The 18,683-nt window shown below is 42.3% G+C and overlaps 1 protein-coding gene across 1 annotated transcript in view; it reads left to right on the top strand.

Annotated features, from left to right (window-relative positions):
• The window catches only part of LOC145395206 (uncharacterized), a 56,564-nt gene extending 39,036 nt beyond the window's left edge, over positions 1–17,528 (top strand). The window contains exons 18-27 of the mRNA XM_080268895.1: positions 31–243; positions 949–1,155; positions 2,832–3,031; positions 4,535–4,635; positions 8,081–8,172; positions 9,409–9,772; positions 11,304–11,415; positions 14,020–14,198; positions 14,383–14,460; positions 17,473–17,528. Of these exons, the coding sequence (XP_080125021.1) occupies positions 31–243; positions 949–1,155; positions 2,832–3,031; positions 4,535–4,635; positions 8,081–8,172; positions 9,409–9,772; positions 11,304–11,415; positions 14,020–14,198; positions 14,383–14,460; positions 17,473–17,496 (1,570 nt within the window). The 3' untranslated portion in view covers positions 17,497–17,528. The remainder of the gene's footprint in view (positions 1–30; positions 244–948; positions 1,156–2,831; positions 3,032–4,534; positions 4,636–8,080; positions 8,173–9,408; positions 9,773–11,303; positions 11,416–14,019; positions 14,199–14,382; positions 14,461–17,472) is intronic.
• The last annotated feature ends 1,155 nt before the right edge of the window (positions 17,529–18,683 follow it).

Here is an 18,683-nt window from a genome sequence, read left to right as displayed (position 1 = left end):
CCCAAACTGCATTATTATAATGTACCCCAGAGAGAAGCTTGAGGAACAGTCACGAGAACTTGAGCGGTTGCGTCGTCAGCTGGGTGCCAAGGAGGAGGTGGAGCGTCGACAGGTGGAGGCAGTGGGTCAGCTTGACGCATCACGGCAGAGACTAGAGGCCGAGGTGAAGAGAGTGACACAGGACAATGCAGAACTCACTGGCAAGATGGAGGCACTCAAGGATGCTCTCGATGCTGCATACAGGTGAGTTTATCAGTGTATTATAGGTATCACTCCATGGAAATCACCCAGCGAGTCACTCTTCTAGTATGGAAAACTAACTAACTCAATGGAAAACTGACATCTCCTGTAAATATTTAAAACCTGAAGTTAGGTTAGGTTAGGTAAATTTAGGTACTTTTCCAGGGGGATCAGTATTCTATCTGAACACCAGAATTCCTCATTATACGTAAAATTATTATCAGTGGCTTGGGGAGCTATATGCCACCTCTTTTAAGCATTATATTGTACATATTACTGCATGACATTCTCTTGTGTGTTATTTGTTGTTATTTTATAATAGTTTGGAGGGAAATGTGGCTGAAAGTGTTCAGAGAAATACTCTGAGATGGTTTGGCCATGTTGAGAGGATTCAGAGTGAGTGTTTGACTTGGAGAGTACATTTGAATGAGGTGGTGGGGGAGAGGGGGAGGGGGAGACCAAGGATGAGATGGAGACATATATGAGAGGTGGGGGGGGAGGGGAGTGAGTTGGAGGGAGAGCAACCAAATAGCAGAGTAATTATTTTGGTGGCCATTTTTTACATAATTAAGGCATGTGGCAATAAATAGATAGATACATAGGGAGACTCATTAATGTATCAGTGTATTGTTTGTGTGTGTGTTGAGAGTAAGGAAGAGACATGTCTATATATCATGTTATTGTCTCTGTGTTTGTGTATATCCTCAGGGAGGTGGCTGACCTGCAGCGTACAGCAGCAGCCCGGGATGCTGAGGCACAGGAACAGGCACTGAGTGCTGAGGTAGGGGCACGTAAACAACTGGAGGCGGCATTGACGGAGGCGGAGGAACAGGCCAGCCGACAACAACAAGCTTTAGCAGCGCAGGTGGCAGAGTTGCAGCACGCCATCGCACAGACACATGCTCAGGCTGATGCGTTAGTACTCTTACACAGGTTTTTATTGCTTCATCATTGTTTTATTACATCATCATCATTGTCGTTGTCATCCTGCTGTCATTTGTAATTTTGTTGTCACTTTATCATCATCTGATTTTTTCCCCTCATTCGATGTCATTTTTTTGCTGTAATCATGTATAATGCTGTGATAAGTTTTCTTGCTGTTATCAGCTTTCATACAGTATTCAGTATTTGTGTTGTGATCATTTGTCATGTTGTGACCAGTTTTCAGTGTTAGCAGTATCCTTGGTGTTTTCACAATTGTCATGTAGTTATCAGTTCTCACATTTCTTTTCTTTCATTATCAGTTGTCTTTGTGGTAGGTAGGGACGCTCATCATCCACTCACTCGATGTAGTTCTGCTCTTGGGTGCCTACCCTTTCCTCTCGTCCTTCCTTCTTCTATCCTTCCTTCCTTTTCTGTCTTTCTTTCCTTCCTTCTTGCCTCTTCCTTCTGTCTACGGGTGACTCTACACTCAGTGACGAGCCAAATGGTTTCCTGGGCACCAGGATCCATTTACTATGCTGGGTGGTAACCATATAACCATATTATGGCACCTGGTGGTTTAGTGAGTAATTATTGCACTTCAGTCGGATTGAGCTGGTGCAGGTTTATATCCAAGGGGTGTTTGGGGTTTATTGCTCACATAATGCCACTCAGGGATGAGTGAGGCTGGTGACTCTCATTTTAAATGTCAGGATCAACTAGCCTAGCCCCGGGCACCTACGCTCCTCATAGGGCAACACAGGATTAGATAATGGATGAATGATAAATAAATGATGATCAGTTGTCATGATTTCTCAGTTATTATCTCATTTTCCTTCTCATAGTTTTTTCAGCGAGTGTCTCACTGTGGGCATTGAATTGATATTCCATTCCATGAGGTCCAACTGTCACCTGCACACCACACACCATATGAGCACTCATATGTTACCATATGAGCACTAATGCCCTCTGTCCTCATTGATTGTATGCTAGGGCTGTCTCATTTAGGATTGGTGTGATGATATTAAAAGGGGTGTTTTTTGACATGTTTGTGAATCTTACGGAAGATCAGCAAAGTTTGTTTTAGCGAGATTTAAGCCATCGAACTGTTCCCTGTCCCTGCCTGGGATTGAACTGATAGCCATTCAGACAGCAGACCACTTCTGTGATTCCGCATCTTGTTATCATTTATCATATTACCGTTTCTCTGTTATAACTCACTATCATCCTTCATTTTCCAGTAGAAGAGAGAGAGCTTGTTGTGATCAATTCCCATCTCATTACCATCAGTCATTTTTTTTTTTTTTTCCAGTTGTTAATCCTGTTGCTCTTTCATTTGCTGTCTCATCACTCTTCATTTTCCATCTAGAGGGAGAGCCAATTGCAGGTTAGCATTGCAGCATCATATGGAGTTGAGTGAGGACAGGGCAGAGGGGGACACTTTTCTTCCATCATCATGTTTTATCATGTTATTACATATCTTTTTGTTACTTTTCTGCTGTTATTGCTCAACACCCTTCATTTTGCATTAGGAGTGAGAACCAATTACAGTAGCATAGTGTGGTGTAGACAGACCTTGTTGCTCTTCCTTCCGTATATACATCCTGTTATTACTTGTCTTTGTGTTGCTTTCCATCTGTTTTCACTCAGCTTCATTCATTTTCCAACAGGAGGGAGAGTCAGTTACGCCAGGAGATGCTGGAGCTGCAGCGTCGCGTGGAGGAGGGTGAGGGAAGGGCTGAGGAAGTTGCTGGTGCTGTGAGCGCTGCCACACGGCCATTGCTGCAACAAATGGAGAGTCAGCGAGCCGCACATGCTGCACAGTCGGCATCATGGGAAGCACTGGAGGCTGAACTGACCACAAAGCTTAGTTAGTATATTTTGTTTGTCAGTCTTTTTATTTACGATGTGCCTCCCAAAAGTTCACAAAATTTGACTAAAGAAGGAAAAACCTTACATCAGGTCCTAATCACCATTGTCCCCCTTCAAAGTAGTCTCCTTGTACGTTCAGACATCGATCCCAGCATTTCTCCCAGATTCAGAACACATTCTGGAAGTCCTTAAGCATCAGCTTGTTCAGTACCTTCTGCAGTTCCTCCTGGATCTCCTCAGTGGTGTCAAATATTAGACCTTTCAGCTGGATTTTCATGTTTGGAAAGAGGAAGAAATCAAGAGGGGCCAAACTTGGTGAAGACAGGGTGGGAAACAACTGGCATATTTTTTTTATGCCAAAAACTGCTGAACAACAAAGGCTGTGTGTGCAGTGTCATGGTGAAGCACCCATTTGTTTTTGCACCACTTGTCTGGACATTTTCCCCTCATGTCCTCCTGGAGGCACCTCTAAATGTCACAAAAGAACTTTACATTGATGGTTTGTCCTTGAGGAATGAATTCCTTGTGAACAGTGCCCTTCATGTTGAAGAAAATCATGAGCACTGACTTCATGTTGCATTTGATCTGATGTGCCTTCTTCGGTCGGGGCAAACCTGGGCTCTTCCACTGCAATGATTGTTGTTTGGTTTCTGGGTTGTACCAGTAAACCCAGCTTTCAGCACCAGTAATGACATGTGAGAGAAGTTAGGGTCATTTCTGGCCATTTCCTTGAGCTCTGCAGACTTCCACGTGATGCTGCTTTTGTTTATCAGTCAGGAGCCTTGGGTCGGCATGGTTCGTCTCATGTCAAGGTCACCACAAAAAATGTATTGGCAAGTTCCTTACGATAGGCTAACAATGTCACAAACATCGTGGAATGTCCTGTGGTACTCGAGGTTGGTTGCATGAACTTTGGCCATGTTATCAGGAGCTGAACTGGTGGAAGGGCGACCAGAACATGCATTGTCATCTGTTGACATTCCCATTTTTCTATCTATCTATCTATATACCTAGGCTGCTTCCCCCAAGGAAAGGGGGAGGCAGTTGTAGGTTTGTGTAACCCCCAAAGCATTGTCACTAAATGCTTTTTTTTTAGCATTTTATGAGTTTCTGCCACATTCTGAGTTTCACACAACACTTGATGCACACATGTTGGTCTTCCACATCCTCCATTTTTGAGATCACAGAATTCACAAACTAACCCAAACACAACAAAAAACAAATACACACAAGTAGCGAATGCATTCACCCTGCACAATGCCACTTGGCACACTAACAAACAAAGGGTGCATGCAATGCCACCTTGCATCCACCCACCATACAACAAGCGGTGTCCGCCCTGCCCACTTCGATAAACATGTTGTTGAGTAGTTCTCCCTGTATTGGGTGTTTTCTCTTTTTTTTTTTTTTTTTTTTTTTTTTTGACCCTACCAAGTACTTCACCCCATCTTTTGGTAGGAAATAGAGGTGATGATGATGATGATGGATATGTTGTTGACAGGTGAGGCACAGTCAGCAGCAGCCAGCAGCATGGAGAAGGAGCGCAGTATGAGGGAGCAGTATGCTGAGGTTGCTGCCAACTCTGCTGCATTACAGGCACAGGTTAGGACAAGGCTCAGGGATGGGGGAGGAGAATCACTGAAAGTCAGGCAGATAGAGTGACTCCCCGTATGCACGGATAAAGTGTTAACGTACGGTTTAACCTAAGGCTGCCACCACAGGGAGGCACCTCTCTCCAGCACCAGACCATTTAATACAGTTAATGTGTTAACCACATTCCTGTTTATTTGGAGCAAAATGGGACTGATGATGGTGATGATCTTAACCAACCCCCTGGACACCCTAAGCTCCATACTAAAAATCTTCTATGACTCTAGCTAGACTACAGATGTGTTTCCTAAGGGCATAGTATAAAGCAAACATAAGAATGGCATTATTGAGGCTTGAGGCTATAGATATTTGGGGAAAATCTTGCCATGACAGGTAATAACTTGCTTCCTAAAAACCCTGTATGACCCTAACTTGACTAGAGATATGCTTCCCAAGGGCATAGCCTGCTGTATGGAGGTAAAGCAGACATAAGACAGTGCCATTAAAGAGGTTTAAAGCAATCAGTGAATGGGGACAAAACAACCTTGTCTCTTTTAATGCTAGTAAAACTAAATATATACAGTTTACTAATAGACAGATATTGCCAGATTCGTACATTACCTTCAATGCTACTAATATTCCCATCTCCAAAAGTATTGAAATTCTTGGTGTCTCACTTAACAGTGCCCTCAGCTGGACCTCTCATGTCAGATCACTTGCTAAAACCGCCTCAAAGAAACTTGGATTATTGTACAGAGTCCGTAACTTCTTCGCCGATGAGCAGTTAGCTATAATTTATAAGAGTCATGTGCGCTCTCAGCTTGAATATTGCTCACCCTTGTGGAATGGTTGTGGGGAGGTTGCATTAAGACAACTAGACAAAATTCAGAATAAAGCTGTTAGAATCATTAACAACCCTGCCATTACATATAAACTACCTCCCCTGCAAGTAAGAAGGAATGTTGCCTCCCTTGCATTATTTTACAGATATTTTTTTGGCAAATGCTCAGACGAAGTTGCGTCCATGGTGCCACCTCTCCATGCCTTCCCTCGTGCTACACGGGCATCTGGTAGCGCTCATGACTGGAATGTCACTCAACCATATTGCAGAACTTCTGCCTATCAGAATTCTTTCATTCCCCAAACTGCATCTCCCTGGAACTCGCATCCCCAGAGTTGTTTTCCTCCAAATTTCAACCTACAACTGTTCAAGTCTAACTGTTACAGATATTTTATGAACGGAGGACACCAGTAATCTGGTGTATGGATTATTTTTTTTCTCCATTTGTTTTTCCTTCCTCCATTCTGTTTAAAAAAAAAAAAAAAAAAAAAAAAAAAAAATGTGATGTCGGTGTGGCTGGATGTTTCTTGGGTCTCTTGCTGCTTCCTTTTTATTCACATCAGTGATGAACTGAACACCGTCCATGTAAAACTATTGGCCTGATTCCTCTGAAATGATTTTTAACTGATAACTTATAAATTTTACTTACTTAACTGGCACTGATGAGGAGCCTTCACGTGGTGATGCTGTGTGCTGTGAGTGGAGCTAATCAGCTGTGGTGTCCACCCAGGAGTCAAACTTCATTATTTCCCTGCACCTCGCCATAGCGAAGGACCTTGGTCTGACCCTGACAAGGCACTGTCTATCACAAGGGGACACTGGTTCCCTGCATAATGTATGTACTCTGTTGTACTTGTAGGATGGCCCCACAGATGCATTTACATACCTGTGGCTGACAGGTCTGCTCAGCCAGACAGACTGGGGCTAAGCAACAACAACAGCAGCTCATTTATAATAAACACAAACAAAGGCTGGCTCCTTGAAAGCATTGATAAGAAACAGGGAAGTGAGCACAGAAGTGAAAAGTTACTACATGACAGTATTGTGATACCAATTCTAACATATAGAAGTGAAGCTTGGACCTAGTTGGAGGGACACAAGTCAAGAGTGAGAGCAGTGGAAATGAATTATTTGAGAGGAACATGTGGAGTCACATGGAGAGAAAGACTGACAAATGAGGAAGTGAAAGATCATTGTGGTGTGGATGTGGATGTGATAAGAAGCATTAGGAGAAACTCACTGAGGTGGTTTGGCCATGTGGGGAGAATGGAGAGTGGGAGGCTGACGAGGAGAGTGTATGTGAGTAAGGTGAAGGGGGGGAGGGGGAGGCCAAGGATGAGATGGAGGGATGGAGTGGAGAGGTGTATGGGAGAGGGGTGTGACCTGGGAGCAGGGCAGTGAAATGGTGGGGGACAGGGCAACATGGAGTCGATTTGTTTGTAGCCCCCCTTTATGGGATTAAGGTGTCTAGCGATAGATCGATAGACAAACAAAGGCTGTAGCTGCCTATATTCCTGTTTGTTTGGGAGATTGGTAGTTGTGTAACTTAGCAAATGACAGGGACAGAGTTTATTGTAGTAATAGAGCTGTAGAAAAATAAAACTATCCATTGATATTTAAATAAAAACAGGAAAGTCATTATGATAGATTAATAAAGAAAATCATCAACGTATTTATCAATTCAATTTACGCACAGCATGACAGTTACCCCTCTCTTAGCTACCACCACCAATTGAGGGTTTGTTTATTTAGGGGAAGATAGCGTCTTGTGTTGTCTCTCTGTCATAAGGTAAATATTTGGCCAAGATAAATTACTATTATGCTTCACTGGTTGCTGAACTTCCCCATTCCAGAGTATTAAAGCTCCTAAAATGGACACACAAAACTAATTTATATCGTGTATATGTACATGTTTTAAGTGGTCAGTAAAATTTTCTCTCTCTCTCTCTCTCTCTCTCTCTCTCTCTCTCTCTCTCTCTCTCTCTCTCTCTCGTTTGTCTATACCTATCTGTCTGTTAAGCTTATCATTTACCTAGGTCACAATCAACTTCCTGTAGTAAGTACAACATTTTTTTTTTTTTTTAAGAACTGTATATGCCTCTCAAAATTGGGATGATATATATACTGTACAGTATATGCTATAAAATACACTATGTCTGCAATGGCAGGGAGTGTCAGGCAGGGGGGAGGAGGAGGGATGGTGAGGTAGAGAGGGAGGGTAGGTGAGGCAAAGAGGGAGAAGGGGAGGGAAGATGAGGGAGGGGGGGAGGGAAAGTGATGCAGAGGGGGAGAAGGGGAGGGAAGATGAGGCAGAGAGGGAGAGGGGAGGGGGGAAGGAAGGTGTGACATAGAGGGAGAGGGGAAGGGGAGAGAGGTCAGACAATGCAGGGAAGGTGGGATGGAGGGGAGGAGGCAAGGCACAGAAGGATCAAAATGGAAATAACAGTATTAGAAGAAAATTGAAATATAACTTAGCCATAAGTGGGAAAAGAGGCTGGATGAGGATAACAATGACAGCTAAATATTATCGTAATGTGTGGTAATATTTCTTTTCCTAATATTCATATACTGTACATTGATAAACACTCAGTACAGTATATATCTATCTTTCTCCAGGTTACTAAATTGCGTGCAGAGAATTCGAACCTCACCACCCAACTGGACCTCATCACCACCGACCTGGAGGCACTCAAGGAATCTCGCACTAAGTATGACTGCACATGTTCATATAACCTGTTTGTGTATATGAATTTGTCTATCCATCTGCTATTTATCTTTGTATTTATCTATCTATTTAATCCATTTTTACCCCACGAAGAATGTAGGCTCAGGGAACAGTCTGATGATGTGAATCTTGTTAAGAAAAACTATTGATTTTCCACAAGACCCACCATTGTATAAAACAAGTTCACTAATACCATCATACAAGTCCTAAATGAGGCAGCTCCATCATTTATTCAGTATGGATGGTGATTAGTAGTGCCATAGTGGTTACATGTGAAGGCATGTCTTACTTAGGAGGACTGTTGAGCCTCAGGGAAAGGGCTGTTAAGTTTGATTTGATACAGGGAAAAAAAAAGGACCTGAAAGCATTGTAAGCCTTGTCATAAATTCAGTACTGTATAGCTTGAAGATTTGATGGTACATGTTCAGAATGTTTGAGTGGGCTAATGACATTGTTAATCATGCCACATATATACATATACCATCATTACCCGGACCTCCTTTCCCACCCTAGGGCAGGGTGAGGAGTAGCAATGTCCAGACAGCCTAAGATTGCCCAATTCAATGGGCAAACTACCTCCAGATGATTATATTCAGTTTAAGGGAGATAACTTAAATTTGTATCCCAACCCCATCACTTGTAGTCATCTTCCCAAAGCTAAAGAAAATCATACTTGAATTAACAAGAAAAATTTCGAGTACAGTGTAATGAATGTCACTGGATGGAAGGGTTTGAATATTACTTTCTGCCAGGTGTCATGTGAAACTCATCTATAAAGAAAACTGTGAAAAATGATCATATATGTGCAAATGGTTAGGCCAGGAAGGTGGACACAGGGTTCCGGGGCTTGAACGATGTCTTGATGATTGTGTGACCCATTGCATTGGGAATGTTGTTGATAGATCTCCCACATTCGAACTCTCTCTTTCCATGATTTGGGATGTTACCTTGTGTCGTCTTCTCATGGGAAGAGTGGCAGCAACAATTGTGGTGGTGGTGGTGGTGGTGGTGGTGGTGATGATGATGATGATGATGATGATGATGATGATGATGATGAAGACAGATTAGGAGGGTAGTGAAATAATGAAAGATGATGAGGATTATGATAATAAAATAGTTTTGATGGTGGTGATGAAGCAGGCTTAATATGATGATATTGATTATGATGGTGATGATGTTGATGTTTGTTGATGTTGATGATTGATGATGTATACAACAGGGAGAACAGCCAGACAGCCTCCCTACGAGCATCCCTAGCAGAGGAAGCCAGTGAGGCGCGTCGAGAGAGGGACAGCTTACGACAACAGCTGGACATGGAACGCACCGCATTAGCTGCCGAGAAGAAGCGCACCGCTGCACTCCAGGACCAAGTGAGGGACCGAGACCGCAAACTGGCCCACCTGCTGGCCGGGGGAGGACCACAGGGACCATCAGGAACCTCAGGGAGCCAGGGGCCTGCAGGAGGACTAGTGGTGGCGGAGAGCAGTCACACCAGCACTCCGCGGTCATCACCAACGCCGTCACTGTCAAGGATATCCATCTCTGGCTCCCTCTCTGAGTCCTTCTGCGGATCACAGTGGGGGGTGAGTATTACAGAAAAACCTTGTTGTATGTCCCTCCCCCCCTTCCTTTCCCCCCCCCCCCCTTTTTTTTAACTTATTTTTTGTTATTTTTTCTTTCCCCATTTTTTTTACCTGTTTTTTATTTTTGGCATTCTATATCATTCTTTTTGTTTTTTACTTTTTGTTCGTTTGACATTCTTTTTTGTTTCCAACCCTTGTACTAAATTGATGTTTTTGCACTGTACTCAGGCCACTACTGACTTATTTACAGTATTCAAGTTAAGAAGAGCCTTTCACAGTTAAGGGTCTTATGATGGGTATATGTAACCCTCTTGTTCAGAAAGTCTCCTCAAAGCTGAATAAAATTGTCTGGGGAATAGTGCTTTAAGGGGTTAAGTACAGAACAGAATTTCCTTGTCAAGCTGTATTACTACCTATAAAGTTCTTTTGTATATTTCATCCAGTTTACAATGTCAGGCATATGAGAAATGTCCTTGAAGTAATGCCAAACATTCCATAATTGATAAACAAAGAAAATGGAGGTTAAATAGTGGAATATATTTTATTCATGGTGGCACAAAAGGAGATAAGGGGAAGGGGAGGCCAGGGATATGTTGGAGGGATGGAGTGAAGAGATTTACAAGGGGGGCGGTGTTAGCTGGGAGAGGGCAGCCAAATGGCAGAAGGTAATGTGACATGGAGGCAAATTGTTTGTGGCTAACCCCTGTGGGATTAAGGTATGTGGCTATAGAGAATAGATAGATGGCCTTCAGAGTTACCCCCACAGAGAATCGTTCTAGAAATAATAATGTGAGGCACTTCATGGAAGAACTTCAGTGTCACCATATGTCCAAAATTCATTGTTCAGTCCTCCATTTTCTTGATTTAAATTTTTCCACGTTTGATGTTATCCTTTAGAGCCCCTTGTATAGCAAGAACTTAGTAGTAGTAATAGTAGTAGTAGCATCGGTGGTGGTGGTGGTGGTGGTGGTGGTGGTGGTGGTAGTAGCAGCAGCAGGTTCATCTGAAGCATGAACTTCGTATACTGTCGGCTGTAACTGCCCTTCTCCAGCAGCCCACTATCCTCCTTTTGGGAGATAGGGAGAGGGTTGAGTGATGTTTGCTTAACCAGGTATCTCCATTACCCAGTTATATCAGTGCCACCACATGAAGGCATCCCTCTTCAGCACCACAACAACTTAATTGTATAAAGATGCTGGGGAGTGTGATTGTGCCATATTCATATCAGCTTGGTGCAGGAGAGGGATGCCGTCATATGGTGGCACCAATATAGCTGGGTTCCTTCACTGCCTGGTAGTACAATGTAAATCAGTTTCCTCCCTATCCCCTCAGAAGAAGATGGTGGACTGTAGGAGGAGGACAGCTTAAACCCACAGTCCACTGGGTGCACATTGCATATGAACCTGAGGCTGCAGTTATTACTTTACTACTACAGTATTATTGGTTTAGGAGATATGCATCATAACGCTTTCCAAGCATTGCAGAATAAGATACTTTGTTGACGGTAATGCAGGTGTGTTCGGGCCCACAGGATGAAGTGTTTGAGTCTGGTTGGGCACGAGGGACGTCCCTGTATGATTCTGTGCGTGCCGGCTCCACCGCAACTGTTGAGGCACTCACGTCAACACTACGTCAGAGGGAAGGTCAGTATGGGGTACCTGATATTCTTTCTGTTATAGGAGTTAACCCATGGAGATGAAGTAAGGACCAGAGGGAAAGAATATTTTGAAAGCCTGATGAATGGGAATAGAGAGCAGAGCGGCTGTAAACACAATTGGTTTTGGGGGTGTGCAGAGAAGGAATGCAGTGCCTGGGGATATGACACTCTCACAGGTGGAGTGTGCTGTGAAGCGGCTGAAAAATGGGAAAGCAGCTGGGGTTGATGAGGTGTATGCAGAGATGCTTAAGTGCAGTGGAGAGAGTGCAATGAGGTGCTTGTTGAAGATATGTAAGAAGGCATGGATGAGTGAAACTGTGCCTACAGAGTGGAATAAGGCTGTGATTGTACTCCTCTACAAAAGTAAAAGTGAGCGAAGTGAGTGCAAGAATTATTGTGGCATAAGTTTATTGAGTGTGGTACGGTAGGGAAGGTATATGGAAGAATTATTATAGAGAAAGTAAGAGAGATGTCAGAAGTCCTAGTGAGTGATGAACAGGATGGCTTTAGGAGTGGCAGAGGATGTATGGATCAAATATTTGCAGTGAGACAGATAGCAAAGAAGGCTTGTGAGAAGGACCATAAGGTGTTTATGGAAAAAGCATTTGACAAAAGAGAGGGATTGTGGAAAGTTTTGCACTTGTACAGTGTAGACGGTAAGCTGCTACTTGCTGTCAAGAATTTTTATGATGGTAGCGAAGCATGTGTAAGGGTTAATGGAAAGCTAAATGAATGGTTCATGATTGCTTTGGGCGTGTGACAAGGTTTTGTGATGTCCCCATGATTGTTCAATATATATATGGATGGGGTGCTGAGAGAAGTAAAAACACGAGTAATGGAGATAGGGATGGCATTGGTAATGAATGGTGATGGATGGAATATCTCAAATTTGTTGTATGCTGATGATGCAGTACTGCTTGCAACTACCGGACAAGAACTTGGTAGGATAGTGCAGAGTTTTGCTGATGTCTGTGAGCATCATGCCTTGAGAGTAAATGTGGAAAAGAGTAAAGTGATAGTTACTGAGAGAGAAGGTGACTCCCAGTGTGATGTTACAGTGAATGGAGAGAGACTGGAACTGGTGAGAGAGTTCAAATACCTGGGTACAGTGATAGAAAAGAGAGGAAAATGTGCAGAAGTTGAAAGTAGAGTGTCATAAGGAAGAAAAGTAGGTGGTGCAATGAAGGCCTTGATAAGAAACAGAGGCTTGAGTGTTGCAGCTGCACGAGGCTTACATGAGGGAGTGTTAGTGCCAGCTTTAACATATGGATGTGAGACTATGGTGTGGCATGAAAATGAAAAGTCAAGAGTAAGAGCAGTGGAGATGGGACTGCAGAGGATGGATAGGATATGAAATAATGTGATTCGTGAAAGGTGTGAAGTGAGGAAGTCAGTGGACACCAGAGTCGAAGAGAGTGTACTGAGATGGTATGGTCATATGGAGAGAATGGATAACAATAGAATGGTGGTAAAGGTATACCTGAGCGAATTTGAAGGAGGGAGGAGGCAAGGTAGGCCAAGGAGAAGGTGGAGAGATATGGTGGATGAGTGTGTGAGGAAGAGAGGTTTGGAAGTTGGTGAGGCATGGGAACTGACAAGAGATTGAGCAAGCTGGATGAATGTTGTGAGAAGTGCATGATCAGGGATTTTGGCACCCCTTTTTAACGTGGCAGCGTCCGGATTGACTCAATCGGATACTTTTGTGTGAAGCTGCAGAGCATGGTGTATGTTTTTGGCGTATCCGATGGAGCCAGGATTCCGGGGGCTTGAATGATGAGTGAATGGAAGCGTGGCCCGTTGAATTGGGCAAATTTGGGCTGTCTGGACATTGCTACTCCTCATCCTGCCCTTGGGTGGGAAAGGAAGTCCGAATGGTGATGATAATGATGATGATATTGATTTTTTAAATTTGGTAGTTGATGGAATGACTGTCATTGGTGTATATGAATTATATCTAAAATTTAAGAAATTAAAACACAGTAATATGCGTGAACAGAGTTTGTTTTGAGATGTTGGCAAGAGTTTGATGACTTGGATGACATATGGAATGATTGTGAGGCTCATTTCACTGTGTGTGGTGTATAATATCCGTACAGAAGTGCTTTCCCTTTCTGTGCTTTTGGATCCTGCATAATCCTATTTCTTAGGTGAAAATTAGGGTTGGGATGCAGTGGTAATCGCCATACATAAGTATGTTGTTCATTCATTTCTGTTCATCAGTTCTTTTGTTTCCACACCTCACACTCTTAAGCATTCATTTATCATATGCAGCCACCTTTTTCTTTTGCCTGTCACCTCCTTCCCCTTCAAACTATACTCCCTTGTGTCATTTTCATTATTTTTTTTTTTCATTCTGTCTGAGTACACATACATATTTATAGATAACAATAGAGCTTTACTTATACAGTATATATATATATATATATATAGATATATATATATATATATATATATATATATATATATATATATATTTACTGGTTACCACTTAACATAGTTCATATAAATGGCTTCTTGAATTACAGAATACAAAACTACAAACACTGGTAGTGTATGCATCTCACTTTATTTTGACCTTTTCTGAGTTCAGGGGAGATCCAACACCTACACTCTGAAATCTCCCGGTACGAGGCGCAGCGTGAGTCACTGTCACAGGAGCTGGTTGCCGTGACAACACAGCTGGAGGAGCAGCGGGCATTAGCAGGCCAGCTGGGTGACCTACAAGAGCAGTATGCTGAGATGGAGCAGCGATATAATGCTCTGCTACAGGTATGATGAATTTTTCCAGCTCTTAGGCTGTACAGTAGCGCTTTTTCTCTTGGTTAACCCTGGAGACTCCTAGCACCTTTTCCTTAACATCATTGTTGTGAAATGAACTGAAATAACAGAGGGAGGTAAGGAGGAAGAGGTAGGTTGGCTTCACGAAGAAACTGATTCCATTTGTGTTCTTCAGATGCACGGAGAGAAAGTTGAGGAGGTTGAGGAACTGCGACTGGATCTGGCAGATGTGAAAGAGATGTACAAGGCTCAGGTAATGTGCACATATGCACACACTCACATATACACACATGCATGTATGCATGCACACACAAAATAAGATAGATAAATACTTAGTTAGATATGTATACTATACTGTACAGGCCTTAACTAGAGTACTATGGTAATGGATAGCTTATTCAGATTACAGTGATGGGTAGTATATGACCAGTGTCAATTACTGTATAGTATTTTGATGGATATTCAGATCATACTGAAGGATTCAGTCAGCACAAGATTACTGCCCTGTTAACCCCATCATTGGTGCACACTCTGTCATGTACGTTTTCCACCATGGCTCATTGTCATCAGTTTTTCAGTAGATCAGTTTTGACGTCTTTGGTTGGGGTCTGGCACACCTGCATGGATTAGTATAGGCTGTTGAAGTTATTGGTAAGATGCCTGGTTGATGTGTATGGGAGACATATGCCATACAGTACATGTTTTTGGAAAACCTTTTTTTTGGCTGTTTATACAGTACATGTTAAGATCTGCTGAAAATATATAGAATAGGAGTCTTTCCTTCATTCTTTCCTCTTCCTTCTGCCTGTGCGTGACTCTACACTGAGTGACAAGCCAAATAGTTTCCTGTACACCAGGAAACCATTTACTATGCTGGGTGGTAGCCATATAACCAAATTTTGGCACCTGGTGAAGGTTTATATCCAAGGGGTAGTTGGGGTTTATTGCTCATGTAATGCCACTCAGGGATGAGTGTGGCTGGTCACTTTCATCTTAAATGTCGGGACCAACTGCCTAGCCCCGGGCTCCTACGTTCCTCACGGGGCAATGTAGGATTGGGTGATGGATGGATGGAGGTAAAATAAAATTGAGCTGACTGTTTATGGCAGTGAATGTGCTTTGGTGTGAATTTTCCATGCTGTTTTTTCCCCCCCCCAAGTTATGCAAATACAGTAAATGTCCTGTAATCTGAATGGCAGGGGATCAAAGGTCTTCCAGATTACAGTTTTTTTTTTTTTTTTTTTTTTTTTTTTTTTTTTTTTTTACTATTGGGAGGGACCTTTGAAAACTTCAGAAGGAGGTACATGATCATTAAACTAACACATAAAATGATAGGATTATTGTTTTAGATACTGGAAATGCATAGAAGTGTAGCTGCATAGTTGCAGGTAGGTACATCCAAGTCCAAGTGCAAGTCCAAGCCAGATAAATCTTTAGATAAAGCCCAGAAAATGTTGAAAAAGACCAGAAAAAGAAGAAAAATTTCACCTTGAATATTTCAGCATATTAGGACATTTGGATTTTTGGTGGTCAGATTAGAGGACTTTTACTGTAGCTGGCCATTGTGTCATCAGAATGATAGCTTTCAGTACCAGTCTAGTAGAAGAGGAAATGCACTAACATTTCTGTATAACAGAAGTTGTGATATGTCTATGGAAAGAGAAATACAGTTTACTAGAGAAAAGAAATATATTGCACAGTAAATCAAGATTAATGTCTTGCCGTTGTCACAGGTAGTAGAGTAAATAATGCATACTATACCAGGGGACCCATATGAGATGCTAGAAAGAACAAACCTCCCCAGGATTCGTCATATACTTTTTGGTGGCACCAGTTGAATAATATCCAGTGGTAGTATGAGCTAAAAAAATTGTTTGGAATTAGTCATTGGCAAGTGTGGTGAAGGGGTTTAACCCCTTCGCCGCGAGGGTGACTAATCTCATGCAGTACCCCGTACAAGGCTTTCCGTCCACGTTCCCCAACACTGCTTTTCCAGGGAAAAGTTACTGTCTTGCGAAAATAGCTTTGGTGTTTCGTATGTTTGTATATATGTGTGTATGTACTATAGGCCTATATGTGGAAGACTGAATCAGCCACTGCTTGTGTTTATAATAAAAATAATATAATTCAAAATATTTTTTTTAGTAGGTTTATCTTAAATAATACAGTGCGGTGAAAGATTATATAAATACAAATTAGTTCAGTGTGCTGTACGTACTTACTAGGAACGTTGCCTCTGAACTCACATCTAGGCCTACGTTTTCTTGGCTTTTTGACCCCTGCTGTTCCCAGGCTGTGGCATATCTTGTCTGTGCCACTGACCTATTTTCTTCACCACATCAGCATCAAAAATTAGTTCGAAAGAGTCCAAAGGTGACACAATTTCAGATTTACTGTACTACTTGCTGGGTTCAGCCCGAAAAAATCACTCGTAAATTCAGGCACATGGTTGGGATGTGTCACCAAATATGTCACTTACCAGACGTCAGTTGCTGTTGACTTCTTTCTTTTGAATATTGTCAGATTCATCACTTTAGTTCTTCACTGGACGAGTCATCAGTATGTGAGTCTTGCACTGACAGCTGATTCTCATCACTCAAGAAATTGCGAGATTCCTCCAGAATACCGCCAGTGTGTGATTTAGCCATAATTCAGTGTGGAGGGAGCAACAAAACATTCTCCCATGATTCACAACCAAGACTAATCATGGCAGCATGTAGTGCTGCTATCCAGTACGCCAGCAATCACGTGACCTCCCACGTATATTGGAATTGGCTGAAAAAAGTGTGTGCAGCATATTTTATCCTCAGTAACTATTAGGTGACCAAGGCTGACACATGCAAGCATGTTGGAGCCTTTAAAAACGAAACGAAAAACGAAACGAAACGAAGTAACATTTACTACCTAATATGAAAGACCTTAGCACTATAAAAGAACCCCTCTGCTGTCTTCTTTGGATGTATTGAAATATGACGACGTGGGGGCGACAGAGTACGTGTGCTCTGTAATGTAATGAAGCAGTGTGTATTGTTTCAGTGTAGTATGTTGCATATCAGGAATGTTTATCTAGTGGACCGCCGCAGGTTGAAGTTGCCCTTTCCTGCATTGCCTCTAATAGGAAATAGGGAGTTGAGGGACATTTGTACTGTATAACCAGGCAGCAGAGCCACCAGCTCTGTCAGTGCTACCTTATGAAGGTGCCTCTTTTCAGCACCATCAGTGTAGTAGTATATAACTGATATATTATTATCCTTTGGTGTTCCAGATTGATGAGCTGCTTCAGCAGTGAAGCAAAACATCCCTGCCTGAAGCAAAACCCTGACAGCCCTTCACATCGATTATCAGGAGTATGCTGGTGGATCAGGTTCAGGAAATAGCTTACTGTTTGAGAGAGAGAAAGAATGATAAACACTTGAGAGAGAGAGAAAGAATGATAAACACTTGAGAGAGAGAGAGAGAGAAGGATAAATACCTGAGAGAGAGAGAGAAAAAAAAACTATAAATAATTGAGAGAGGTAGAAACTATGATTAATACTTGAGGGAGAGAGAGACAGAGACAGACAGGCAGACAGAGTATAAGTACTTGAGAGAGAAAGAGAGAGAAAAAATGCTTAACTACTTCACTCCAGTGACAGAAGCTAATGAGCCTAGATGTGATTGCATTGTGCACCCTGGGTGGAGCAGCTGTGGTGTCCACCCAGGAGCCAAACCTTTTTATATTGCCTTCCATCTGCATAGAGAGACCCCTGGTCTGACCCTGGTGAGATGCATTCTCCCACAAGGGGGTTCTGGACCCCTACACAATGTATGTACCGTACTGTACCTGTGAGCGCGTCTGCTTGGCCAGACAGATTGGGGTTAAGCAACAACAGCAATATATGTGGCATATTTTCACTGTGTTCTTGCTTCCTTCAGATGATTTTCTTCTGCCAAGGAGGTTCTTTTCAAACTGGAGGAGTTAGACACAGCCTTCATCAACCCCTTACACAATAGAGATACTTCCAGAGTTGAATAAAATAATCCTGTATCCATTTTACTCCAACTTGGCTTAAAACTGCCATCTCTTCATCTTGAATGCCGAGTTGTAACAACAGACTAATTGATTAACACTGCTATGATGCTGGTCACAAAGAAGTGCTGTGGAAAGGATGTAGTGTCATCATTGTCTTATTTGCCATTGAGCATTTGAAACTAGCTACACATTTTTACTCCAGCTTGGCCTAAAATTGTCATCTCTCCATCTTAAATGCTGAGTTGTTGAGATTAACACTAATAACATAATGCTAATCACAAAGGGAGTGCAATGGAAAGGATGCAGAGTCATAGTATTGTCTTATTCTACCACTGTTGCGTGAAGTAAGTTGCAGCAGGACAAAAATCTTGGCCAGGTTAAGTTAAAAGGACTATAATGAGCAAGAATAAAATAGAAATATGTTTGCCATGGGATTGAAGGTGTTGAAACATGTGAAAGAGAAA

Source organism: Coenobita brevimanus, chromosome 30 (assembly GCF_032717465.1).
Source record: "Coenobita brevimanus isolate Jiangsu-jjx chromosome 30, ASM3271746v2, whole genome shotgun sequence".
NCBI lineage: Eukaryota > Metazoa > Arthropoda > Malacostraca > Decapoda > Coenobitidae > Coenobita > Coenobita brevimanus.
Note: the sequence above shows the minus strand (reverse complement) of the source record. Positions and strands in the feature narration are given on the sequence as shown.